General features: G+C 44.3%; 1 protein-coding gene across 1 annotated transcript in view; it reads left to right on the forward strand.

Moving 5' to 3' along the window:
• DOPEY2 (dopey family member 2) overlaps positions 1-27116 on the forward strand; it is a 144154-nt gene that overhangs the window by 37971 nt on the left and 79067 nt on the right. The window contains 11 exon segments of the mRNA XM_012640070.1: positions 9978-10159; positions 10846-11016; positions 16170-16359; positions 18076-18174; positions 18497-18620; positions 20003-20112; positions 20350-20464; positions 23410-23530; positions 25199-25369; positions 25700-25744; positions 26202-26208. Coding sequence (XP_012495524.1) covers positions 9978-10159; positions 10846-11016; positions 16170-16359; positions 18076-18174; positions 18497-18620; positions 20003-20112; positions 20350-20464; positions 23410-23530; positions 25199-25369; positions 25700-25744; positions 26202-26208 — 1335 coding nt within the window.

Raw genomic sequence — 27116 nt, forward strand, 5'->3', positions numbered from 1 at the left:
AATCCTTAAAGCAAGCTGCAAGCAGGGTTACAGAAGCAGATGGCAGTTATTAGACAAAAGACTATTCTTTCAGTGTATCACTTCAACTATGTAACTATAATTTAGCTAGCCCCTGGTTTTCTGCTTAGTTCATTTATTAACCCCTTATTGTAAAGCTCTCAGCTCACCACACTGGGAGGAGCCAGAGCGCTCTGGGAGGCCACCTCTGAACCCATTCTGTCTAGCGCTGAGGATAGGCAAGTGCCACTCTGGAAATCTCTAAAAGAAGGCCTTGTGGAAGAAGAGATAACATCTAGTCTAATCAGAGCATGCCAGTTCTGTTCTTCTGGGAGTAATTTTTGAAGAATGCTGAGTTCTACCAGTAGAACCTTTGGCACTGAAGCCTGTATGAGATTTGTCATGAGACTCTGTCCCCAAGATGTTCTTTCTTCTATCTCTGACTTTAACAAGTTGGTTTCCACATAAACTGTGTTTTTTTTTTATTAACTATATCATTCATATGTGGATTAAAATATTTAAAAAGTAGAAAAATAACATTTTCAGATGCATCACTTTAGGTTATTAAGTATGAAATGTCCAATTTCCTTAAGTACTAAGTTTGACAGTTGCTATCTCTGACATTTCACTTTGACACTTACTGTTTTATTTTTATTGTAAAGGTACATCCTCATTCTTTGAAACGCGCAGTTTGACTTGTTATTAGCTTTCAGATTTTTTTAGAGCAATTTTTGCGAAACCATGGATAAGTCAAAATTTTGAGTTATTTTCGAATATAAGTTCTGTTGTGGAACCAATGCAGCACAGACAGCTCAAAATATCGATGAAGCGTTTGGGAAGGATGTGGCTAATGAACGCACAGTATGTCAATGGTTTGACAGGTTCCATTCTGGTGATTTTAATCTTGAAAATGAGCCACATGGGCGACCTGAGACCAAGGTGGATAATGATGAGCTGAAAGCTGTAGTGGAAGCAAATCCATCTCAACCTGTGCGTGAATTAGCAGCAAGGTTTGACGTTACTATTCCAACAATATTGGACCATTTAAAACAAATAGACAAGGCAGAGAAGCTGGATAGATGGGTTCCACATGAATTAGAACGAGCATCAGAAGAGAAATAATCTTGAAGCTTGCCTTTCTTTGCTGTCATGACATAAAGGCAAACCAATTCTACACTGTATTGTACATGTGGGGAAAAACAGATTCTTTTTGACAATAGCAAACATTTGACACAATGGTTGGATAAAGATGAAGTGCTAAAACACAATCCAAAACCAAATAGTCACCAAAAAAAGCTAATGGTGTTTGTTTGGTGGTCCAGTACTGGTGTTATCCACAACAGCTTCACGAAACCTGGTCAGTCAGTTACAGTGGATGTCTGCTGCAACCAATTGGATGGAATGATGAGGATGCTTGAGATTAAGCAGCCAAGATTGGTCAATAGACACAGGCCAATCCTCTTGCAAGGCAATGCTTGACCACGTGTTGCATAAAAAACTCTGCTCAAACTACAGAGGCTGAACTTGGAAACTCTTTGTCATCCACCATTTTCACCAGACCTTGCACCAACTGACTACCACTTCTTCCACTTACCCTCGGGACCACTGAAAAACTGAATTGAATTGAATTGAAAAATATTCAATTCTCAATAAGCTGTTGAAACGCCTTTTGAGATTGCCACTCGCTCTCCAGGCTTCTTCGCTGCTGGCGTAAACGAGCTACCGTTAAGATGGCAAAACTGTGTGAATAGTTTAGGCACATACTCTGATTAATTGCACTGCTTCTTATTTAAGATATAATAAACTACACTTGTGGTTTGAAATTGGACATTTCGTATTTAATGACCTAATAGAATGGTATGGTTCCTATTATTTGATCTTCTGGTTTGTGATTATAAATCCTTAAGTATTTCACTGTTCTCTGTGTCAGTTATACTCCAGACGGTATTCCCAAGGGCGAGTTTGTCCCACATGCTCTCTTTCTTTTCCTATAGTTTGCCACAGAACTCAGGTGCCTCAGCCTCCTCCCACCATTTCTCATCACTTCTGAGCCTGTTAGCGTTAGGACCCCAAAATAGAGTGATTTCTTTGTTAGCCCCATGATATGCCTGTCAGCCCTCAGGGTACTCCAATCTCTTGGTTAAGATGACTCAGGAATCTACATGTTAGATCAGAAAACTGCTTCTCAAAACACAAGGCAACAAAAACATCACTGCCTCACAGCAGGCATCCACAGCACACATGCAAATACTGCTCCTCATTTTTCCCCCTCTGAGTTTATTACAACACTTAGATTCTTGAAGACTCTCAGTCTTGCCACTGACACCTGTTTTCCCATTTTCCCACACAGAGACTTTAGACAGCTGCAATGCCTTTGCATGCTTTCCCTGTCTCCAGACTTGCATTTCATTCTTTCTCCAGGCACGGCACATCCTCAGCCTTCCCTGACGTCCACACACATCCCAGCCTCACCCCCGGAGTGTGGGCCTCGCGGTGGCACCTGAAATACTCTCCGTACACCTCAAGCAAACCTCTGAGCTCTGGTTTCTTCATCAGTAAAAGGGAGTAAATGGCACTGACTTTGCAATATTATAGGTTTGAAAATGGTGAGAAAACAGGCCTCAGAGCTGTCAGGTAACTTGTGACAGGCTCGCAAGCTGATGAGAGATGGCGCCCTGACTAGGACCTGGACCCATCGGACCCAGAGCATGTGTTGTCTCATGTTTCCCTCCCATTGAGTTTCTGAGCTTGTCGTAGGAGTTAGAGCAGCAAAGCATTCCCTCCTCAACAGAGCCAGTGCTGGGGAAACGGATAAAAATGAGTTGAGCTGCCAAGGCCCAGGCCCTGGGCTTCAGCGATGCCACCAGCCACAGAGAGACGCCCGCTGTGCTCTGCCTCCCAGGCCTGGTCGGAAGAGCTGGCTGCTTCCACCTTTCTGACAGTTTCTTTTAAAACCTCTAGTAGTAGGAGCACTGACCTCATTTCTCTGGAGTCCCTGTTTCCCAGATGGCAAAAAAATTTAAAAGAGCAGAAAAATACTTTTTTTTTTTTTTTGAAACAGAGTCTCACTGTGTTGCCCGGGTTAGAGTGCCGTGGTGTCATCCTAGCTCACAGCAACCTCAAACTCCTGGGCTCAAGCGATCCTCCTGCCTCAGCCTCCCGAGTAGCTGGGACTACAGGCATGCGCCACCATGCCCGGCTAATTTTTTCTATATATTTTTAGTTGTCCAATTAATTTCCTTCTAATTTCAGTAGAGACGGGGTCTTGCTCTTGCTCAGGCTGGTTTCGAACTCCTGAGCTCAAACAATCCGCCCGCCTCGGCCTCCCAGAGAGCTAGGATTACAGGCGTGAGCCACCATGCCCGGCCAGAAAAAAACTTTTTAAATTAAAAAAATAAAATCTCTAGTAGTGTATATGCTCAGCTTTTAGTTATACCCCTACCCAAGCAGCATGGTAATTTTAAGAAATGTTTAAAAAAAAATGTATATTCTAATGTGTCTCCCTGATACAGAAGGTTGAGTTAACCTGCGTGTCCTGTTCCTTGCCAGTGGCTTTATTAGAAGCTGGGAATGCGGGATGTGGGTGCGGCAAGCCAGGCTGAGGGTTGATTAATTGGGCATTGCCTGGTGAGGGTTCGGCTGACTCAATATAAATACAGTACAGAGCTTTTTCAACTGGTGACCTTTCTGAGAAGGAAGCTCCTTGTTTACATCAAAGGTTTAACAGTGTCACTCTGCCAACTAAACAAAGGCAAGCTCCCTGGCCACCTGGAGGATCCCTACTCCCTGAGACAACTCTCAGGGACCTTGCTAATGTGCCTGTTCCCCGGCTTGTCCCTTGCCACCCACGCTGGCAGAGTGACCAGGTCACTGCCATTCACGTAAGGTACGACGCTCTACACCATCAGCACTTGGCCTGCTTTGATGTGGGCAGTCCTGGTCACTTTGTTATTGCTCAGTGATCTGTTGTCATTCTATCTAAAGGGCACTGTTGGTGTCCCTTGGCAAGTACTTAACTCAGTGTTCAGGCTCTTGCCACCTGGCCAGTCTGACTAACCGTGCCGCCTCACAGCTTCCTTTTTGTGGCATAAAACGAACATCCTCATAAAGACAACCAGCTTCCAGAAGGAAGACGCTGGTATCTCACCATGATAAATGCAGTTCCTCGTTTGCTTGATGAGAGACATGCTTTTAAATTGGCTGGCTACATTTCTGTATAGACAGAGACAGCTGGTATTCCCAAGTCAGCATTGTCACTCCTGCAGGAGCAGGTTTAGACGGTCTCTTCCAGGAACTTTTAAAGGAAGCATTTAAAATTTTTATTTCACAGGCTAAATAAAGCATTTTTTAAATCAAATATAACTCTCCCCACTCCCACCCATGTTGTTAAGTTACCTTTTTAAAAACATTTTTAACGTTGGTAAAATAAATATAACATAAGCTGTAACCATTTTTAAGTGTATTAAATCGCCTTTTGAGTCTGGTATGGCCTTTTGGAATTCTTCATCGTGTTTCCTACATAGAACCCTTCTAAACCCTGCTGGTAGTCCTGGAGATACCAGGCTGTCACGTCCTGTAAGGTCAAAGGAAAACAAAGTGAAACAGATACTTTCTTGGGTGGAACAAAGTGAGACACTTCCTGGTCTCTGTTAATGAAGCTCGGATGTAGCTTGAACCTTTTATTTGACTCACATTTTATACTTTTATTACTTTGCTTTAAGGTCAACCTGTTGAGCCTATGAATATAATGAGGTAAAAAATATTGTTAATTATATCCTGATTATAGCTCAAGGAATGCTTTTAGAATAATATAGTTCCTGAGTGAAATAAATAAGGAAGTTTAATTTCCTGTTTAATCATGGTTTTTCCTTTATTTTTATCACTTTAAAAAGTGATTTTGAAAACATGGCCATTTTTCCTTCCCGGTTCATCTGTTTCTCTGAGATATTTATTCTGTCGTTATAAAAGAATGTTTCCCATAAACTGCATATATTAAGCTTCCTAGCCAGTCATTTAGGGTTTTTGGACAACAAAACTGCCCCAAAAGTATTTGCTGAGCGTTTCTCGCCGGAGAACGTTCTCACCAAAGCAAAATGCCTGGGTAGAGAAGGGGAGCAAGACAGGCAGAGTGACAATGGCTTGTCCCATCTGTGCTGTGATTCCAATTGTGGCAGCTCTCTGCCAGCTGGGGGAAAGAGGAGAGTGAGAGAAAGTTTTGGGAAGCACAAGGTCTTATTATTCACATGTGGCCCTGTTTTAGCTCCTATGTGTTTCTCAGTCTTTCTCATCAATGCATTCAGCTAGTATCCTTGTTTGCTTATATGACAATGAAGGGCATTACTGGTAAACAGTTGGGTTTCAGTTGATTCTTTAAAATGCAATACATTTTGTCTCCACCTTTAAATCCTATGCTTATTTTTTAATTTGTCGTTGTAATAAGAGGTTACGTTTGTGGATTGCTTACTTAGTGCCAGGCATTATGCTAAATTCTTCAATGTGGAATCTCATCTGATGCTTGCATCTTTGTGAGGTATCACAATCCCCATTTGTACATATGGAACTGCAGCCCAGAAAGATTAAATACTTTGCCCAACTGGAAAATGGTGGAACTGGAATTTGAGGCTCTGACCCTCAAGCTCACGTACTTAAACCAGACCTCACTTTTGTTTGTTAGCCTCCGTTTTGAAGCACTTGTTAAGCTCCGTGTGAAGTATGTGAACACTCAGGATCACTGTGTCATAACAGTGACACTCGGTAGGTCAGTGTCATGACAGCTCCAAGGGGCAGTCTAGCAGGTTCTGTCTGGCCAAATCCTGGTCTCTGGGTTTGATTAACTTTGTTCCTGGTCTCTGGATCACTCTGCTCTATGCCTGAATTTGTATGCTTTGATTAAACTTGCTGATCTGACAGGTGAAGAAAATGGTATTTCATTGTAGTGTTAATTTGCATTTTTCCTATCAGGAAGGGTGAGCGTCTTTTCATTTTGCTAAGTCCTGTCTGTTCATATCCCGTGTTCTTGTGTCTTAATGGAAGACAACTGCAGCTTGCCTCACTCAGCAAACAGTGTGACCTCATCTTTAGTGTACCTTTCCTTCAGCAGAAAGTGATTCCCCATCTCACTTGTGCGTTGTTCGCCTGGAGTGACTGGTCAACACGCAGCGAATGAGTATTCATTCCACTTGTGCTGCTTGGTTACAGCCTCAGTTCTGGGTTATCTTTCTTTTTCTGTGTCTTTTTCACATTGAATTAAGTGGGGTAACACCTGTAAATGAGAGGAAACAGCAATCAGCTCTATTCATTTGAAATGAGTGGTTGTGGGTCCTTGTAATTGCATTCATGGGAGAAGAGGTGTATCATCAGGACAGGGAATGTATGCCATGGTGACAAACCATTCTCAAATCTTAGTGACTTTTACAACATGGTTTAATTCTGGCTTACTGGAGCAGCAAGTGGTTTCTGCTCTCTGAAGTTTCTCAGGGACCTAGGCAGGGAGGGGCTTCCTCTCAACCTGTGTTTTTACTACCTTAGAGGCAGGGGAAAGAGAAGTGATTTTGTTTGTTTTGCTGTTTATGGTTTTTTGGGTTTATTTTGTTTTTTGGTTTTTGGTTTTTTTGAGACAAAGCCTCACTCTGTCACCTTGTGTAGAGGGCAGTGGTGCCATCATAGCTCACTGCAGCCTCAAACTCCTAGGCTCAAGTGATCCTCCTGTCTCAGCCTCCCGAGTAGCTGGGACTATAGGTGCCACCATCATGCCCGGCTAATTTCTTCTATTTTTAGTAGAGACAGGGTCTGACTCTTGCTTAGGCTATTCTCGAACTCCTGACCTCAAGTGATCCTCCCACCTTGGCCTCCCAGAGTGGTAGGATTACAGGTGTGAGCCACCGAGCCAGGTCGAGATGAGCTTTGAGTTGGCTCCTACAGCCTGTGCCAGAAGTGACTCCTATAATTCCACTCAGCTCATTGACCAAGTCACATTGCCATGCCTGGGTTCAAAAGGGCAGAATGATGGGATCCTGTCATGTTCACAGATTGAGGGAACCAAACACTTAAGACTCCCGGATACCCCCGTAGGAAATACTTAACACCTTTTGCACTTCAAATAGCAGAAGTCCTTAGAATGCATTGAGCAAGGATGAGATTTGGTAGTGACTTAAAAAAGAGAAGACTCTGTCTTGACAAAAATAATCATTACAGGGGCAGACAGCTTTTAGCTATTCTGCTCTTGAGTCCGTGGAGAAAGCCCATTGTCACATGGTCAGTAAGCCACCAGAGTCATAGGAATGGTTTTCTGTGAGCCACGTCTTCGAGCCTGGCCAGGAGTTGATACTTGAAGCTGGGATATAGTTGCCTGGCTGTTCTGCTGGCTTTTCTGTATGTTTGAAAACCTGCACAACCAAATGTGCTGCACCTTTTCCACATTGTTTTGTTGGCTTTCCCTGTGTTTTAAGGTATCAGACTCTTCATAAATAATGTTTTAAGGTATTTCTTGATGACCATTAGGTATATCTTATTTTTTAAAAGATACCATTTTATTGAATTTGAGAATTCATTTGGACCACAATCTTCTGGTGAAAAATATTCTTGTTTTCGTCTCCTTTACCGCCTGCATAACCTGAGTGCATCCTTTTCTTGGTCTACAAGAGGAAAGCTGTCATAGTCCTAGAGTCATAGGGCCTGGGGGCCAGCACTTCTGACACCGGGATGGACTGCAGATGCAGTTGGCGTTGCAGTGTCTTGGGTGTTCTTCCACACTGTCCTCTGTGTTTGAGGCATCGTCCAAGGTGCTGGAGACAGCAGAGATGAGTAAGATAGTCCCTGCCCTGAGAGGGGACTCTGAGCTAAGTAGCAAGGTGGATGGGAAGGGTGCGCAGGCCAGGGGCAGGCGGAGGGGCAGGCGGGACCCACAGACTGGAGGCAAAGTGGGCAGGAGCCATACTAAGGAAGCCTCTGAATGACCTTTTAAGAAGCGTGGACTTTAGCTGTAGCCTGTGGACTTTAGCCTGTAGGCTTTCAGTAAATATTTGTGGAAGTGAATGAGCTGGTTATGTGGACTGTTCCACCATAATGTCAGATGCTCTGAGTTATAAGATGAAGTCATTAGGAACAGCGTCCGTCTGTTCACGCTCCTGACCGTGTTTCTTGGGTACAAGTACCCGAGGATGCTTGCACACAGACGGGGCACGTGTCCTGCATACAGAAGCCGAGCTCGGGAGTACTGTTGCTCTGTCCCAGCCAGGTGGTGATATTTTTCTCCTGTGGAACTGACAATGGAAAAGAAGCCAAACTCTGTAAAATAATTTAAAGAGGTTTATTCTGAGCCAAATTTGAGGACCATGGCCCGGAGCCACGCCCAAGAAGCCTTGAGCAAGTGGACTCTGTGGCTGGGTTACAGTTTGATTTTATACATTTCAGGAAGACAGGGATTGCACGTAAAGTCATAAATCAATACTTGAAAGGCGTAAATTGGTTTGGCCCAAAAAGGCGGGACATGTCAAGCGGAGGGTGCTGCAGCTTACAGGTTATAGATGGGTTTAAAGACTCTTTGATTTGTAATTGGTTGAAGAAATGAAGTTTTGTCTAAAGGCTTATAATGTTTTAAGTTAAGATAAGGAAGTCTGTTAATCTGAGACAAGCCACCAGACATATACCAGACATAGACCCAGACTCAAATGATTTGTTCTGAGTATTGAAGACCTGCAGGTGTGTCTTGCATGGCCTTAGGCCTGTTAATGAGTTACCAAGGATGTCTACGAGAAGGGAGGGGGACAAGATGAGGCGTGTCTGGCCACCCTTCTCATGGCCAGCAACTCAGTTTTAGGGTATCACCTTGGCCAAGAGGGGTCCATTCAGTCAGCTGGGAGGGGAGCTTAAGATTTTATTTCAGTTCACAAAACACAGGTCCCTCCCAGCACCATCTCAGGCTGGTGCAGGTACCAGGTGTCAGGGCCTGGAAGTGTCCCCCACCCCACAATCTCTGTCTTCTGGGTGAGCCCCCACTCAGAGCCACCTGGCTGTGAAGCTGAGCTGGGAGAACAAGGTGATAATTCAGACCTCATTTTCTCCCGGAGCAAAAATCCAGGGGCTTCCATGGCACACAAACAAGGGTCTTCAGGGACCGGAGGTCACCTACCCTGATAAATGGCCTATGTTCTGCTTAGTCTCGTGTGTACATGGCTGGCTTCCCGAGATAGAGAAGCACACAGCCCTCACCTCTGCGTGGGTTCCGAGGTGTGACCAAGAAGCTGGCTGGGTAGCTACAAGGTCACTCTGGTGCCTGCCTCCTTTCCAGCATTGCTGTGGGGGAGCTTCCCCAGGCCCTCATAGCAGTAAGGGGAAACTTGCCCTTTCCCCCGTAAGTTTCCTGAAAGATCAACTCCCAATTAAAACAGATTAGTAACAGAAGGGTTTATTTACCATGCACCTGGGGAGAATCACAGAGTGATCACTCAGTATCCCATTGAAGTTCGGATATTTTTATACAAGCCTTTTAGACGGGAGAGGGGAAATGAAGAGTATAGGTAATTCTGTTTAGAGGGTAAATGGTTGCTAGGGAGCATGAATGGATGGGGGAAACAGATAACACGAGAGACAGGTATTGTTTTAACTGATTTGGGCCAGGTCTGGTTGCATTCTGCAATGTATTGAGATAACAGGAAGAGGAAGGGAAGTCAGTTGCCCCCTTGGATCTTTTGCTCCTCAATCCCGGTTTATGCAGATAGAGGGAAAGCCCCGTCTAATGCTTTGTGGATCTTGAGGGGCCTGCAATTCAAAATACTCTTTATATCAAGGAGTCATACTTTGGGGTGAAAGTTCCTGAGCTCCTTCACCCTCCATGTGCAGTCCCTCTGTCCTCTTGTCCATACGCCTCTTTCATATAGCCACACCAGGGCCTGATCGTGGCCATCCTGTCCTTGGCAGATTCACTCTCCACCGTGTGTGTCGCTGCCTTCTTCCTCGTGTGTTTTCCTCTTGTCTTACAGGCTCTGCAGAGTAACCTGAGATATTCCCTGTTGCCCAGACGGCTTATCATCAGCAAGAGACTAGCTCAGTGTTTGCATCCTGCTCTGCCCAGTGGTGTGCACTTAAAAGCCCTAGAAACCTACGAGATTATCTTTAAAATCGTGGGGACCAAATGGCTGGCCAAGGACCTGTTCCTCTACAGGTACAGTTGCTTTTCTGCTGCATTGTTGTTACCCGAGTAACCCACATTTCAGCCCAGAAGATTGGAAAATAACAAATGAGCAATATAAGTGTGGGGGGTGTGCAACAGTTAATCATAAAGCAATCGCCAGGAGAGGACCACGGTTCACCTCTGGAGTATATCCATTCCAACTTCCCTCTGAACATGCAGACAGCTGACTTGCCTGCTCTTTCTTTACCTAATAGTTTTATGACCATCTAATGTCAAACACACATCCAGATCACCAGATTAAAAGGCTATCTGTTTGCTCTTTTTTTTTTTTTAATTGGGACAGGGTCTCTCTGTATTGCCTGGGCTAGAGTACAGTGATGTCATCACAGCTCACTGCAACCTCCACCCCCTGGGCTCAAGCGATCCTCCTGCCTCAGCCTCCTGAGTACCTGGGACTACAGGCACAGGCCATCACACTTGGCAAATTTTTTTTTCATTTTTTTAAGAGACAGGGTCTTACCATGTTGCCCAGGCTGGTCTCGAACTCCTGGCCTCAAGCGATCCTCCTGCCTTAGCCTTCCAAGTCGCTGGGATTAGAGGCATGAGCCACCACTCCCGGCTGTTTGCTTTTTAAACTCCCTCCAGCTGGCTTACCATTTGGGACTTCTGCCTGGGTGTCTCATTGCTGCTCTGCTGCCTCTTGTTCTCTCTCAAAGCTGCGGGTTGTTCCCTCTCCTGGCACACGCGGCAATGTCGGTGAGGCCCGTGCTGCTCGGCCTGTACGAGAAATACTTCCTCCCGCTGCAGAAGCTGCTCCTGCCCAGTCTGCAGGCCTTTATCGTCGGCCTGCTGCCCGGCCTCGAGGAGGGCTCCGAGATCTATGACAGGTTGGTGGGCTTCTTGTCCAGGCTGCGTTTATTCTACTACTTTGTGAGAAACGGGGAAGGAAGTGCAGAGACGCAGGCAGCGGAGGAAGGTGCGGGGGTGATGTTTCACATTCCCTGATGGTCACGACTTGACAAAATACTGTGTTCCCCCCGGAATCTCACTGTCCGTAGCAAAGAGGAAGTCCCAAGCCTAGAGAGATGAGATCCTTAACCAAGAGAAACATAGCTAGTTAGTAAGGGAGGCCATAGTGCAGGTTTTATTATGTCCTGTCCCGTTACGGATTTGCGGAGCGGAAGACACACACTTTCATGGCCCTTTAGTGGAGGAAACGAGTGGACCCTACCTGGGCACTTGCAGTGTGGATCGTGCACATTGTCACGCTGAGTTCCTGTGTTCCAGGAGTCACCTCCATTTACAGGTGAAGGTAAGAAGGCTTCCCAGTTGCACAGCCACGAGAATCAGAGCCGGGGTTCTAATCTACATGTGTCCAATTCTAAAGTCCTCCTTTCCGTTATACGAGGCTGCTTCTAAATGAAAAAGCTAAGCCAGGTTTCACAGACAGGCAGGCCTTGAAAAGGCAGCTTAGTGTGATGCAAAGCAGAACATCTTGACAAATTTCAGCAGCATCTTGGAGAAATTTGTAAAGTTCATATGCACAAAAGTTCATGCAGTTTTTGTTTTTTTGTTTTTTGTCGCTACTTAGGAACAGGAGAAAGTGTGTGTCCATTGAGACTACTGAATATACACAGTGTCTTCTTTTTCCTGGAGAATTGTAAAGTAAGAAGGCACTTCCAGCATTTTAAGTATTCAGAGAGGTGCCACAGCGATTAATCTCTGTTATTGGGACGTGTTTTAAGAGCCTATGTGTCACTGGACATGACCGGTGGCTTTGTGAAAAAGTTTCCGTTTGATTACACAATGCCATGTGCCCATCCCCCCCGTGCCAGAGGCCCCAGCCGAGTTACCTCCGCCTGTGGTGCTGGCTGTGGTCTGGAGGGTGTGGGCAGCTCGGTGGAATCAGGGAATCAACCCAAGGTCCACTTGGGGTGCCCCCCAGCCTCCAGGAAACCAAGGAATCGGAGCGGTGGCTTCCCATTTCCCAGTGGAGGATCCGCCTTCACGATTACTTCCTCAGGAGGCAGAATCTCTCTTGCTGCCATTTTGAGCCTCGTGGACCTGTGAGTGTGTGTTGCACTAGTGAATGTCAGGGTCTCATGGAGGCAGCATGGAAGACCAGACTCCATGTCCCTGGGCTCCTAGTCCCCAGCTCTTTCTAGAAGTTCTGCTACATTCATGTTCTGATAGCAGATGTGTGTGTATGTTTGTGTGTGTATTTTTTTTCCATTATCTGATACGTTAGTTGCCAAAACTTACTGTGGTCTTTTAAATCAGTAAGTGTCAATCACACTAGAAGCATGTAAATAGTTGGAGTGTTTTTGTTTATTCTCTTAAGTTGATAAATGAGGGTTCATTTGAATAGTTGCTAATGTTGCTTAACATGGATTTTTTTTTCCAAACATTATGATTTCTTGACATTGAACCAAGAGCTGAGTAAAGCTTCATGAATCACTGAATAGATTTAGCTGTGACAGAAAACCAAGTCCAGTGCAGCCACCAGAAGTTATTGTTGTCAGCTTTCCAAGGGAGATGGTGGTCAAAGATTGTACCATCGCTGAGCGGTGTGTTGTGGGCACGGTCATTGAGGTGACTACATGAGATTTTTTTGTTGCTGTATCCATTTTAGTCTGAGACAGTTTGGCAACTGTTTATTCCCAAAAATGCTTAGGAACTGAGTGGAACACCCCAGTAAATATTGTGTGGAAACAGAAAGAGAAGGGCACGGTGCAGTGTTGTGGTGTCCATGTCAGGAGAAATTGCAAAGGGGTGAGAGGTTGGGGCTGATGAAGCCTGGAGTGACTCAGAGGTTTCGTGTAGGCGTAGACTGTTGCGGGTGTGTGCTTCTTCGTGAACCATAAGGCATGGAAACTGTGGCCAGTGTTAGGACTTATTATTCATTTGGCTTTCTAACCCTTTGAGTCCCATAGATCACCTGCTACTAGCCATAAGTCCTTTTTTAAGGTACCCATGAAATAGTTATGTACTTTTCTTGCTGTACTAATAAAACAAGATTAGAAGGGGGGGAAATACTATACTCCTCTTTTAAGGACATGAGAAGAGGTGAATGTTTTAAATGATTTGTAAGAAAGCAAAACTGGCCACTGGAAATTTCTGTTTAGATCAGTGCTTCTCAATCAGAGGGTGATTTTTCCCCCCAGGAGACGTTTGACAATATCTGGAGATATTTTTGGTTGTCACAACTGGGAGTGGGAAGGGAACTGCTGGCATGTAGCCAGTAGAGCCCAGGGGTGCTGCTACACAGTTTACAACATGCACAGTTGTTCCCACAGCAAAGACTTACCCAGCCTCCACACCAGTCAGTGGTGTGGAGATCGAGAAACCCTTATTTAAATAGTTAGAAAGTATCGATGGACATTTCTTCTGGTTGGTTTCAGGCACTGCAATGGTGAGCTCTGTTGGGTCTAGACTTTTTTACCCTTTCTTTGGCACCATATCCGACCTGCATTTCGTGGTACCAGCTGCCATTCTGACTGCCTTGCCTGTTCGGTTGTAGATGGTCACACCCAAGCTGTGCGGTCCAGTGACAGCTCGGTGATCCATGGCTGTCTGTTCTGCAGGCCCGAAGAGCCAAAGCAGTGAGGTGCGCTGTCTGCAGTGCCGGCCCTGCACCATGCACTCATTCTCAGCTGAGCAGAGCCAATCGTGTCAGTGTCTTTGGACGAACTGCCTTCGCAGGAGGCGTGAGAGCAGCAGCTGAGTGAATGAGGAAGGAAAGGACAGAGTCAGGAGTTGAGGGTTGGGTTTTTTGTTTCTGGTTACTGGTTCATTTTGAATTAAAAGTACAGAGTTCTGGACTCTAAACTGAATGCTAATTTTGGTTGGTTTTTTGTGCTTTTTTTTTTGAGACAGGGTCTTGTTCTGTCACCTGGCTGGAGTGCAGTGGCATCATCACAGCTCACTGCAGCTTCAAACTCCTGGGCTCAGGTGAGCCTCCTGCCTCAGCCTCCCAAGTAGCTGGGACTGCAGGCGTGCACCACCACACCTGGCTAATTTTTCTGTCTTTTGTATAGATGGGAGTCTTGCTCTCGATCAGGCTGGTTTTGAACTCCTGGTCTCAAGTGATCCTCCCACTTCAGCCTCCCAAAGTGCTAGAATTACAGGCATGAGACACCGTACCCAGCCTAATTTTGAAATTTAACAACTGAGATGATCTTAGTTTTTAACCAGTTATTTTTGCCCTTCATAGCAAAGTTTTGTCATAGTTACTGTTTTCTCTACTGTGACGTCATTTAAATAAATTGTTAGTCCCCGTTAATTCTTTTTGGAATAAAATGAGACTTAAGAAATAAAGCGACATTTCTTTAATACAGGTAACTAGCCAGTATACTCAGAATATTGGAGAAGGGGTAGCATAGTCAGCTTTTCTTAGGCTTTTTGTCAGTGGAACCCCTCATCTGTAACACATCTGTAGTGGCCAGTGTTCTGTGGAACATACTTTGGAAAATACGCTGTTCTAAGGAAAGGGGTCTGGAATATCAGTGTGTGTGCGTTATGATGTTTGCGATGTTGTTTCCAGAGCTGGGCAAAGATGAGGTCTATTTGTTTGCCCAGGCTTTAATAGAAGATCAATCAATGATTTCAACCACTAAGTCATTCTGTGTACTTTTCCTACCATTTGGCCATTACCTAACACCTCTTCATTTTTGTTTTTTCTAAGAAGATGATAGCATGCATTATTTCCCACAAATATTTTATGAGACAAAAAAGTTCAGGCGAGTTTTAAGGAGACCAGAAGTCATTTTTAATATGAAAAGGTATTAGATATTTTTTGTATTTCATCGGACAGGTTTTCGAGTGCCAGCCACGTGTCAGATGCCCGTCTGGACGCTGGGCTGTGCCCCCAAACAGGGCGGACCCGAGCTGGCACTTGGGCGATGTGGCCCTGGCACCGGCTCTGTTCTCCTAGGCTGACAGATAGAAGCTCCTTTCCCTGTCCCATCGGGGACTGCATACACACACGGACGTTAAACTTGTCCTAAGTCCCACGGCCAGGAAGCATGAGAACCAGGATTTGGACGCAGAAGGGCCAACTCCGGAAACCTGGGTAAACCACCACGTTACACTAGACTGGTCCTTCTGTCAGTGTTTCTGTTGTCTTTGCAGATAGGGAGCACGTGGGAAACCGAATCCTTTCAGGTAATTAGTCAGATCCGGCATTCGGTGAAATCCCTTCGTGGAATTTGCCTCTGCTGTTCACTGGCAGACGCTGTCACCGGGCCTATGGGTCGTGTCTAGTGTGGACAGGGAAGTGCCTCAGTCGGCTGCAGATACGCCACCGAGCAGAGAAGGGCCTGGCCTTGGTCCCCATCAGTGGAAAAACAATCCCTGATCCGCTGACAACATTGCTTCTCTGAAAGGACACACGTGGAGGCGCTGACTTCATGCCATGGGAGACCCAGATAAAGATAAGAGACAAATAAGTGTCAGGCCTCATGCAAGAGCTCCTTGGAGTGCAAGTGCTGTGGGCAGAGTAAAAGAAAACACCATTCCAGGCTTTATGGAATTGGCAGGGTAAAGGGAGGCACAGGCCAATTTCGTCCCCAGTATTTCCAAAGTTAAATGTCACCTGGCCCATTTTTGGCTGTGCTCAGGATGGTGGTGTGTATATAAATGCTTACGTCTTCCATCAGTCACGCCAGCCTTTTCTTTGTGTTTTGACACATGAAAGACTCCTTGTGCTTCTGTATGAAGTGGCTCATTTGCTCGTCCCCTTCAGTGTCCATGGCAAGGCTGAGTGGGGACGTCTGTCTGCCCCACGGTATACAGCTGGTCAGACGCTTTCTGTTGGCCAAGAAGCTGCACCTCCCAGTGACATGTTTGTTTTAGCAAATTCAGATTCAGCGTGACAGCTGACAGGTGGACAAACACGAAAGGGCAGGGATGGCAGCCGCTACAGTGGCGAGGAAGGTGATGTTTCTCCAGGCGGGGGCGAGTGCACTGTGTTCACGGAACAGTGAGCCGGGGACTGGGAAGGTGGGACAAGCCCTTGGATTCTCTCATCTCCTATCCACAGAACAGACGCTTTGCTCCTGAGACTGTCGCTGGTAGTTGGCAAAGAGGTGTTTTACGCCGCGCTCTGGGGCAGCGTCCTGCTGAGCCCGTCCATTCGCCTTCCCGCCTCGCTCTTCGTGGTGGGCCACATCAACAGGAGCCACCCTGGCAAGGAGCAGAAGTACATGCTGGGGACCGATTACCAGCTCACGGTGGGTGCTTTGCTCCTCACGGGGCACGCAGGCACAGTGTCCTCCTGGGCAGGTTGTCACCGAGGCTGCAAAGGGACGTCAGGAAACAGAGGCATGCCAAGTGTCAGTCTGTGTGAGGTGCTGAGCCGCTGAGCAGGACAAGGGGGTGCATCACGATGGCATCGTGCAATGGAGGATGGTGGTGATTTTTTTTAACATATGCATTAAGATTTATGGATTCAAATAAGCATTGCTCCCAAAGGAGGGCGCTTCTGGAGTCTTCACACTCTTCAGCAACACTGTTAGCTGTAAATGGCACTCGGAAGGCCTCGGCATGGAGAGGGTCTGTAGCTGGGCTGGAATCTTGTTTCCTTCCCCCGCCCCATGTCACAGGGACCACCGCCCACCCGCACGCTGCCACTCCCTCCCCTCTGGCCTCCCATCCCTGCTCTCAGACCCAGATTGTCCAGGCCCTTCAAGGGACGCTGTCTTCCCTGGCAGTGACATCCCTTTGCACGACCTTAAAAGGGAACTTGCCAGGGACTTGTCTCTTTTTCCCAAACCTACCTCTGTGTTTTTATGGCTTGTGTCTGCCGCCACCTGGTGGTGCACCCACTCTTCTAACTTGAAGTGTTCAGATTGAATTCGCAGGTTAAGTTTGCAACTTGGTGTAAGTTCCTTCCCCCTCTGAGTCCGTTCCTCTTTGCAAAGTGGGAGTTGTAGATATGCCTCCCAGGGTCTCCCTGGGGATTAAACGGAAAAATGGATAATTGGAACATAGGAGACCCCCACGCATGTGTTTCTTTCCTGCCCCGTCAGTCTCGCCTTTGTCTCTTTCTTTGCATTTTCACTGCCCTGATTTGGCTTCTTGTCTCTTACTCTCAGACCCAACTGGTTTCTGCCCATCCCGTTCTCCTGTCCAGTCGTTACCAATTATGAGAGATTTGCTTTTCTGAAGCGTAGCTTTGCTCGTATCTAACCTGTGCTTTTAAAATATCTGGCTTCCTGTCGCCTACAGATAGAGTGCAAACTCAGCAGTATTCTGACAGTTTACTCCCAACCCCCTGCACACCTCGCTGTCCCCTTCCAGCCCTCTGCACTCCTGCGCCTCGGGGAGGCTGTGCCTTCACTCGGGCCATCCTCGTCTTGCCCGACTGCCCCTTGCTGCCCTTCTCTGAGAGTCTCATTGTGGCTCCTTCCTGCCCTTCGGGGCCCAGCTTTCCCACAAAGCTTCGCTGCCCCCCCAGTTGAAGAGCTCTCCCTCCCCTCTTCTGCATCCCAGCATTTGTCTCTGGCTCTTACTTATCAGGCCTCTGTGTTACACCTGTCCGCATTCAGAAAAGACACTCAAAATATGTATTGAATTGATCTAGAATCCATTTGACCACCTGTCTTCAGAGTTTTAGTTTAACCTAAAGTTCCCATTGGATCCTTCTGGGATCACAGAATTTGAGATCTTAAAACCTGACCATCTGGTCCCAAACCCTGCAGCTCTCAGATGGAACAAGCGAGGCCTGCAGCCAAATGTCCTCCTGGTGTCACGCAGCCCCCCAGCCCTAGAGCTGGAACCCTCACTTTCCTGACCTACAGCTAGTTGTTCTCTTCCACGTGGTTTAACACGGTGATTTCAGGATTCCCAGGAGAAGTTAATTTCATTTTTATGACTATAAAGAGTAGCCTGAAAATGATGTTAAATGTCTTTGGAATATAGTGTTAATGTCGTTTCATCATTTACAGGTGAAATCTTTATGTGCTTCACTGTTGGATTCAAATGTTCTCGTGCAAAGAAATAATCTGGAAATCGTTCTGTTTTTCTTCCCCTTTTATACTTGTCTGGTAAGTCATTTGTGTTATTCTGAGTAAGTCACAGCTATTCCCCACGGCATGGGGTAGAGGGCATAGATCTCCAACAGTTTCGTCTGGAGAGGAGAACTCAGCCACTCCATGAGCACCTTTTGCTTTCAGCTGATTGTTCATTTTTGTGAAGATAATGTTTTCATAACAATTGTTGAATAACTTCTTTCCATGGGCAATGCATAAAGAACCAACCCTTTTTGAGATAAAGCTTTGTAGACCAGTAAGGAAGAGCTGCATGCCAAAAAGTCAACAGTCTACCCTATCATTCCCTTGCAATAAGTTTTCCCTGTTCTTCTCGTAGGATTCCGATGAGAGAGCCATCCCCCTCCTCAGATCTGACATCGTGCATATTCTCTCAGCCGCCACCCAGACCCTACTGAGAAGGGACATGTCTCTGAACAGAAGACTCTATGCGTGGTTACTAGGTACTGAGCAGAATGCAGTCATTTAAAATCAAAGTGAATGTGAAACCTATTAGGGCTGGTGTTTGGAGTAAGTTTCAATCTTGGTGATGTATTTCTGAATCATGAAGCGTAGAAAGGTACCACACTGACTAAGTATGGTACTGGTCAGTTCAGGTCTACCGCCTACACGTAGCTTTGGTTATTTTGCAGTGTTTTGTTTTGTTTTTTCTTAAAAAATGGAAATAATAAGTGAGATTTTAAAGATGCCAACTAAATTTCATTTTAAAAGCTTGAAATACCACAAAAAAATTGTAGCTAAACCTTATTCAAGTAGAAGCCTGTTGCTATGGTGAAGTTTCATGAGATGAGCATGTATGTGAAGAAAGCCCACGAATATTGTGGAGTATATGTAAATAAAGGAGAAGGTTTGTGTAAGTGGGAATGTCCTGGGAGACATTAGGATAACTCCGGGGATCGTGAGGATGCCTGGGCTGTTTCTGTGTGTCAGTGTGTCTTTGTGGACGGCCTATAAACTCGCAGGCAAAGAGCCCTTCACTGCTGGTTGGAAGGCTACCTGGGGACGGCGTCTGGGAAATTGCAGGGCTTAAAGGGTAGCACTTTCATGAATTTTCTAAATTCGCATATTCATTTACCTAAGAAAAGGTGGTGTGCAAAGCCATTGTGAAAGGGTTTCACAGCTTTTATTGACTCTCAATGTATAGATCTTGTGACAACCTCAGAACGTCCTATTCAATCTGTCTTCTCTCTCTTTTCCCTAGTTTAAAAACTCTTAAAAGTCATTGTATGAGAAGCTGTTAAGGAATTTAAGAATACTTATAGAGTCTTTAAGGATTTTTATCAAAGGGATGATTTTGTTAAATGCACAGCTCTGCTCCTAGTGGGCCTTGACAAGCTCTGCATAGGCGCCTAGAGAGGACAGTGGGCAGCTCACTTAGCTGTGTCACCAGGGACCCCAGACTCTTTGCTTATACCACGAGGATGTTCTTTCTTGTCCTGAGGAGCTCTTAGACTTATCCAAGGCCAAAGTGAGGGGTGCATATATATAAGACTATCTTGATCCACATAGTACTAGACAAATAAACACTGATTTTAAAAAGTGATCTTCATTCCATTATATGCTAGTAATCATGCTTGTAAAAGACAGAGCAAATTCTTGGAGCAAATTAAATTGATGCCTGTTGAGATGGAATCATGCATATCTGATCATTAGCCATATCACTGTCGGAAGAAGAAAATGTGACTTGGTCTTTCTGGATCTGATTTGGATTTTCTGTTGGAGGAATTACATTTTTAAAAATATTGGAGTGTGAGACTTTTGCACGACATGATGTGCTTTAAAAGCATAGATCTCTTTACAGCTCGTGCTGCTTTTTCTTTTATAGGCTCAGACATTAAAGGAAATACCATTGTGCCGGAATCTGAAATCTCAAATTCTTACGAAGACCAATCATCTTATTTTTTTGAAAAATACTCCAAGGATCTTTTAGTTGAGGTAAAGGAGCTTTCCTGATCACGATTCTTCGGTGGCTGTCTTTGTGAGATTTCACAGTAGATGTTGGGCATGTTCCTTGGTACATGGTTTGGAGGACTGCAGTGTATTTGTTGCATGCTGGGTGATGGGTTTTCTTTCTATCCCAGAGTATTTAACAATTAGAACAACTGATAATGTTGCTATATTTTACTATACACAATATCCTAATATGTGGCTTTAAAAAAAAAAAAAAAACAGAGCCTTGCTGAGATATTGCACCAGAAGTTCGTAGATGCTGATGTTGAGGAACGCCATCACGCCTACCTGAAGCCTTTCCGCATCCTCGTCAGTTTGCTTGACAAGCCAGAAATAGGTAATGTTAGAAACACTGCTACCATCATATGCCAAATACAGATTACCTGTTTCCAGGGAATTAAAACACAGTGAGATACAGCCAATGCATTATTTTTAATGTAATTTCAAAATCTTGAAGTCATGTTATTAATATATGGTTCAATTATTAATATCATATCTGTTGTGGTCACTTTAAAGTTTTGCACAATAATTTGAATGTTTTTATTAGGAAAACACCTTGAGCTCCTGTTGTGCACATCTGTATATGTATCTGCAGAGCACATACGGTATTTACTTCTTAAGTATGTTTTTTCAATCTAATGTTACACTTTGAATGAGCTTTGGTTTTATTTTCAAGTACATAGGGTACCTCCTCCATCTTTTTGCCCAGTGACCCTGACCCTGGACAAGCCACTTCTTTTCACTGTGTAGAATGAAAACATTTTCACCGCAAAGTGAAGGGGCTTTGAACTAGATTCTGGTTACTGGAGGTTCTCTCTTATGCACAATCATCCTGTGAGCATTGGTTGAGAAAAATGACCTTTTCTCCCTCACTTTTTAAAAATAAATTTGCTGCAATATCCGTTCACCAGAAGATGATACATCTGGTTACCAGAGCCCCATAACAGGGAAACGATCCCCATCTCCCCACTGGTTTCAAGCTCGAGGGTATCATCTGAGTGCCCAGGTGGGCCACCTCCTGGTTGCTGCTTGCAGAGAACAGGAGAGCTGAGGGCATTAGTGGGGTGCTTGCCTCTCTCTGGCCTCAGGATGGAGGCACTTCATTTATTCACTCAGACAGGCATGGAGCACCCCCTGTGTGCAGGAGGGGGCCAGCCCTAGGGGGACAGAAAGGAGAAAGGGCTTCGGGTCCATTAGAAGGAAGGGAGACTCTGAGGTCCTGGAGTGTTATTCCTGTGTGAATAATAACAATAGCTGCCATTTTTTGAGCAATTGTTGTGTGCCGGGTGATTTGCATATATCATTTCATGTTTATCACCAGACATACCTCCTTACCTCCAACAACCCTGAGATGGGTTCTCTTTCTGTACCCATTTTACAGATGCACAGACTAAGGTTGGGCAGGGGCAGGTCATTTGCTAAGCTCTGTCAGGACACTGCTGCTTACCTGATTGCACTCAGATGAATCCCACCTGAGACACTTACTCATGTCACAAAGAAGAGCTTTTATTCCAAGACATGTGCAACTGTAGTTCCTCTCAGCCAAAGTCAGAGTATGAAGAAGCATTTGTTCTTCCAAGCTTTACCCTTTATGTGCTACCTAAAGGTATCTGTGCTTTGTTCAGACACCTCCTCCCATCCCTCCCCTCCCGCCTCAATCTAAATAGATTTTTCTGTTAGTGTGGAGTAACTCTAGCTCTGAAAAGTCCTGGTTTAGTCCAAAAGTGAAACAAGTTATACAAATGTCTTGGGAGCTTGCTGTGTAACTCAGGAGAAGTATTCCAAGAAGAAAATGTTACTTAGCATTTTAGAGATGTATGTTTTATGTCACAGCCATGTACCGTGGTGAGCCAAGTAAATGGTGTGGCTAGCTTGAGCTCTGGGTTATGTTTTTCGGAAGAAATTGAATATCAGGTTTCTGCCCAACCATAACAGTTGTTTAATTTGCTCTTTCTGATAATTTAGTCATCTGAAGGAAGACATGCTTAAGAGGCAAACAAGTCAATTATGTAGAACTAGAAGGCACAGGATGGTCAGTCAGTCCTGTCCGTTCTTTTGCTGCTGGGTTTTAGCCACATCTCATTTCTTCCTCCGTGAGTTAGTACAACACAATTGCCTTCATTTTGTAAAAGTGTTTGACATTCTTGGCTGGGCACAGTGGGTCATGGCTGTAATCCCAACACTTTGGGAGGCCAAGGTGGAAGGATTGCTTGAGGCCAGGAGTTTGAGTCCAGCCTGGCGAACATAGCAAGACCCCATCTCTACAAAAATAAGAAACGTTAGCTGGGTGTCGTGGCGCACGCCCGTAGTCCCAGCTACTCAAGAGGCTGAGGTGGGAAGCTCGCTTCGAGGTTTACAGGGAGCTATGATCGCACCATTGCATTCTAGCCTGGGTGACAGAGCAAAGACCCTGTCTCAAAAAAAAAAAAAATGGCATTCTAATGCTGTAGATAAAATACACATGAAACTTGTCACGAAAATGGTTTTCTGAGAGATACATCTTTTGGATTTATGAAAAGGAAGTGTGAAAGAATGGATTAATCTGCTGATTGCATTTTACAAATGTTGACAGTTTTCGTTTCCTCTGAACTGATTGTGTTTTCATCCCTCTGGACACACATGAGCAGCCAGTCCCTCAGCTGCCTGACGGTTGCTGTTTGTGGAGCAGAAATGTCCTCCCCATCCACCGCCCGATTGGCAATGAGGCTTCTTTAACATGCAGCCAGCTTAGTTCTTTTGTGCCATCTTTATTCTCTTTTCAGGATTGGTGTTATTTCTTTTGTGTTGTCCTAGCTCGTGATTAAAGGAATTCAGAATAGGGAAGTTGCAACACTCTCTGGATAGTTCTATTGAGTAATGTCCCGGCCAAGCAGTTTGTACACACTTAACACATGTAGCCTGTGCCCTGCTTCCAGCTGGCAGAATGCGGCCTGGGCGAGTGACTTACCCTCTCTGTTCCTCCGTCATCACCCTGTGTGAAATCAGGGACAAGAGTGTAGTGCCTGCTCACGTGGCTGTTGTGACGACTCCATAAGTTAATAGATGTAAAATGCTTAGAACTGTGTCCAGCACATAGTAAATGCTACAGAAATGTCCGCTATTTTCATGAATGTTACTACCTCAGCTGAAGTTGTCACCACTGAAGTTAAGTTTCCGTACGTTTTAGGCTATATAAAATGTCTACATAGACAGAGTTACTGTAGGTATGTTTTATGTTTATGTCATTTATTGATTTCAGAATGGATGGTTGATCTTTCTGTGACCATTTCCTTTTTCTTGCAGGGCCCCAAGTGGTTGGGAATTTGTTTCTGGAAGTCATCAGGGCCTTTTACTCTTACTGTAGAGATGCCCTTGGCTCTGATCTTCAACTTAGCTACACTCAGAGTGGAAATTCCCTGATAAGGTATGGGTTTGGCCTCCAACTTCTCACCTCTTCCTCCCTCCCCAGTGCTATGATTTTTTTTTCTGTGTCAGTACTATGATAAATTGTGAAGCAGTAGAGAAAGTGGAGATGCAGCAGGTGAGACCACTTGTTAAAATAATCTGTGCTCTGAAGCCAAAAAAGGTGAATCAATGGTTCTCTGCTAGGTACTGTGAAGAGTTTAAAAGAAGTCTAATGTAGTCTTTTTCCCACCCTGGAGTGTACAGACAGTATTTATTGATCCAGTATAAAAATGTTCAACCAAGGCGACTTGGTCTAGTGTACCCAAGTGGTAAGTTAGGAGGAGAAGAGAGGAGGGACAGGGAGGGGAATGAGTTCGGGAAGTGGAGGCAGGATGTGTATGTAACTTCCTTCTGCCAGAATTGGCATTGAGTATATTGAAAATTTAAATCACTTTTAAGATTTTTCTGGTTTATTAATTTTAAGTGTACTGATAATTCTTAGTGTTTGCTTTTTCTCCCAGAATGAGAATAGATACTATTTTTATGAGTGTGAAAGTAATATATGCTCATTGCAGAATTTATTGATATTTGAAAGTATTAAGAAAAATTATATGACCCATAATCCAACCACCCTTAAGAGAAAAACATAAATTTTTTTCACTTCTTTCCAAACTTTTACTGCAGACATAAATACATAGATGCCTATCTTTTATTTTAAAGATGGAATTACAATAGCTATTAAGTGGCCTGTTTTTAAGACCAAGTTGTAAGTAGCTCTGCACTGTTCTATTGAATATAATGGTTGCCTTAGATTACTCATTAAGGATTTATCATTTATTTAATAAATACTGACTGATTAGCCAATCTCTCATTGATTGACTTGGAGGTAGTTTCTATTTTCAGTATTTTTAAATGGCCTTGCAGTGGTATCCTTTTGCATACATCTTTGTGTACCTATGCCATAATTTCTGTAGGACAAATTTCCTGAGCCACTGAAAAATGTACATTTAGAATTTTAGCCAAACTTCCATGCTGAATGGCTGTGCTATGTTATTCCACCAATGGAGTATGTAATTACCTACTACAGGTGGACTAAAACTGGTTTTCTATACAAATTCTTTTTACAATACCTCTTGGTTTTTTGGATTTTTTTGTTTGTTTGTTTGTTTTGGAGACAGGGTCTCATTCTGTCACCCAGGCTGGAGTGCAATGGCCTGCCATACATAGCTCACTGCACCCTCAAACTCCTGGGCCCAAGCAATCCTTCTGCCTCAGCTTCCCAAGTAGCTGGGACTATAGGCACGTGCCACCACACCCTGCTAATATTTAGGTTTTTTTTATAGAGACAGGGTCTTGGCATGTTGCTCAGGCTGGTCTGGAACTCCTGGCCTCAAGTGATCATCCTGCCTCAGCCTCCCAAAGTGCTGGGATTACAGACGTGAGGCACCACAACAGGCCCCCTTACATTTATTTTTAAGAGAATGTATCAGTATAAATATTGTTCAGGATAGCATTATGCAAACACCTTCCTATACAAGAATAGTAATATTTTTATTTATATCAGGGTTTGTCAGCCTCTCTAGAAATAAATTACAAATGGTCAAATGAGATACAATTTTTCAGATACAGTGTTCTTGTAATTCAGGATTTTTCATAGACATATTTATTTCCTCCCCTTCTTTTACAGTACAATCAAAGAAAACAGAAATGCCTCTGAGATTGTTAAAACCGTGAATCTGCTGATCACTTCCCTAAGCACAGACTTTCTCTGGGATTATATGATGAGGTGCTTTGAGGAATGCTTTAGGTAAGTAAGTATGCAGTTCAGGATTACAGAATATTTAGGAAGAGCGAAAGGGCTTAACGGTTTCATAGCTGCTTAGTATCATCAGATTATGTATAAGTAGCTGAAGCTGGGTGGTCTCTCCTGAGTTTCAAAGTTCAGCTAAAACAGGAATGGAAAGAATTCACTTAAGATTCTAATAGAATAAAAAACATCTCCAGTAAGAAGGCTCACATAATCTTTGCCACGTAATGCTGAAGCTGCTTTATGTTTTAAAATCTAACTATAGAAAATCCTGTCTGCATTTTCTAGTTGCATTCATCGAATCAGCTTTCCTTGCACTGTTCTCTTGGAAGCCTAATCTATTTAAAGAAGCTTAGTTTTGTGGCTCTTTGACTGATAGAGTGTTTTTGAAATCTTCAATCTTCTTAAATTCTTACTGAAATTAATGTATAACTGGTCGGATAAAAGCATTAATGTTTTAAGCTACTATAATCAGCTTTACCTCCCCTTTTAGTCTGGTGAATTGCACCTCCTCTAAATTGTGCGTGGTGGCATACCCCGGAGAACATCAGGCTTTGCTGGAGAGCCCTTTCCCATGTCACTTTCTTTACAGGAGGAATCATGTAATCTCTCGAACCCTGTTTTGTCCTGTGAGGCATGCTGTAAAACTTATTTCTTGTTAATCTCCACTGTAATGCTCTGGGCTGTCTCACTATTCTTCTCATATCTTGCAGCTGTGATAGAAGCTTTCCATATTGTTTGTTGTGTGTGTCCTCTGGCTGGAAAGCCTGACATTAATTCTTTGGAACAACCCCAAGGGAAGGAGGCACTTCCATTATGCTTTTGACATGTATAAGAAAGTCAGAGCTCAGAGATGTGAAGTCCCTTGTCTGGCATTGCACAGCAAATTAGTGGCCACTGAGATTAGAACCCAGTAGTGCCTGATATCAGAATCTGACTTCTCAACTGCTACCACTGTGTTCTTCTGCCCACATGAGCTCACAACCCTGGGATAAATAAATTAATTGTAATTGGATCCACAGACAACAGCAAAGCCATGTTATACTGATGTTAGAGTATGCTTTGGTCAGCCTGGTTATTTTTTAAAAGCATAAAATTTTGCTACCCGGCTAGAGCTAACTCCCCACCTTCCCAGTACCTTTCCCTCCTTTCATCCCAGAGTTAATCACTATCCTGAAATTAGTGTCAGTCCTTCCCATGCTGTTGTTATGTGATTTTATAACAAGTGTGTATCCTTAAATGATATAGCCCAGTTTGTCTGTTAAAGTTCTACATAAGTGATATCAAATTGCATGTAATTTTTTGCAATATGCTGTTTTGGAGGTACGTTGTAACATACACATGTAGTTCATTCATTTTAATATAATAGCCCATTGTGTCAGTGAACTGGTTTTGATCTTTTCATTGTTGCAAATAGTACTGTGGTGAACATCTTAGTCCTATATCCTTACACAGGTTTCTTTAGAGTAGATACCTGTAAGCAGAATTGCTAGAATGTAGTATATGCAGTTCTTCAAAGGCATTGTCTTTCTAAGATGAACTCTAAGATACCTAAGCACTAATTTACAAGGAAGAAAATTAACTCGAATTGAGTTGTACCATTGTAGCTAGATGAATCCCAAGTTACTCTGTTTTGAGAACCAACATATACCTTTTTTTTTTTTTTTGAGACAGAGTCTGGCTCTGTTGCCCTGGCTAGAGTGCTGTGGCGTCAGCGTAGCTCACAGCAGCCTCAAACTCCTGGGCTCAAGCGATCCTCCTGCCTCAGCCTCCCGAGTAGCTGGGACTACAGGCATGC

Source organism: Propithecus coquereli, unplaced genomic scaffold, assembly GCF_000956105.1.
Source record: "Propithecus coquereli isolate 6110/MARCELLA unplaced genomic scaffold, Pcoq_1.0 Scaffold148, whole genome shotgun sequence".
NCBI lineage: Eukaryota > Metazoa > Chordata > Mammalia > Primates > Indriidae > Propithecus > Propithecus coquereli.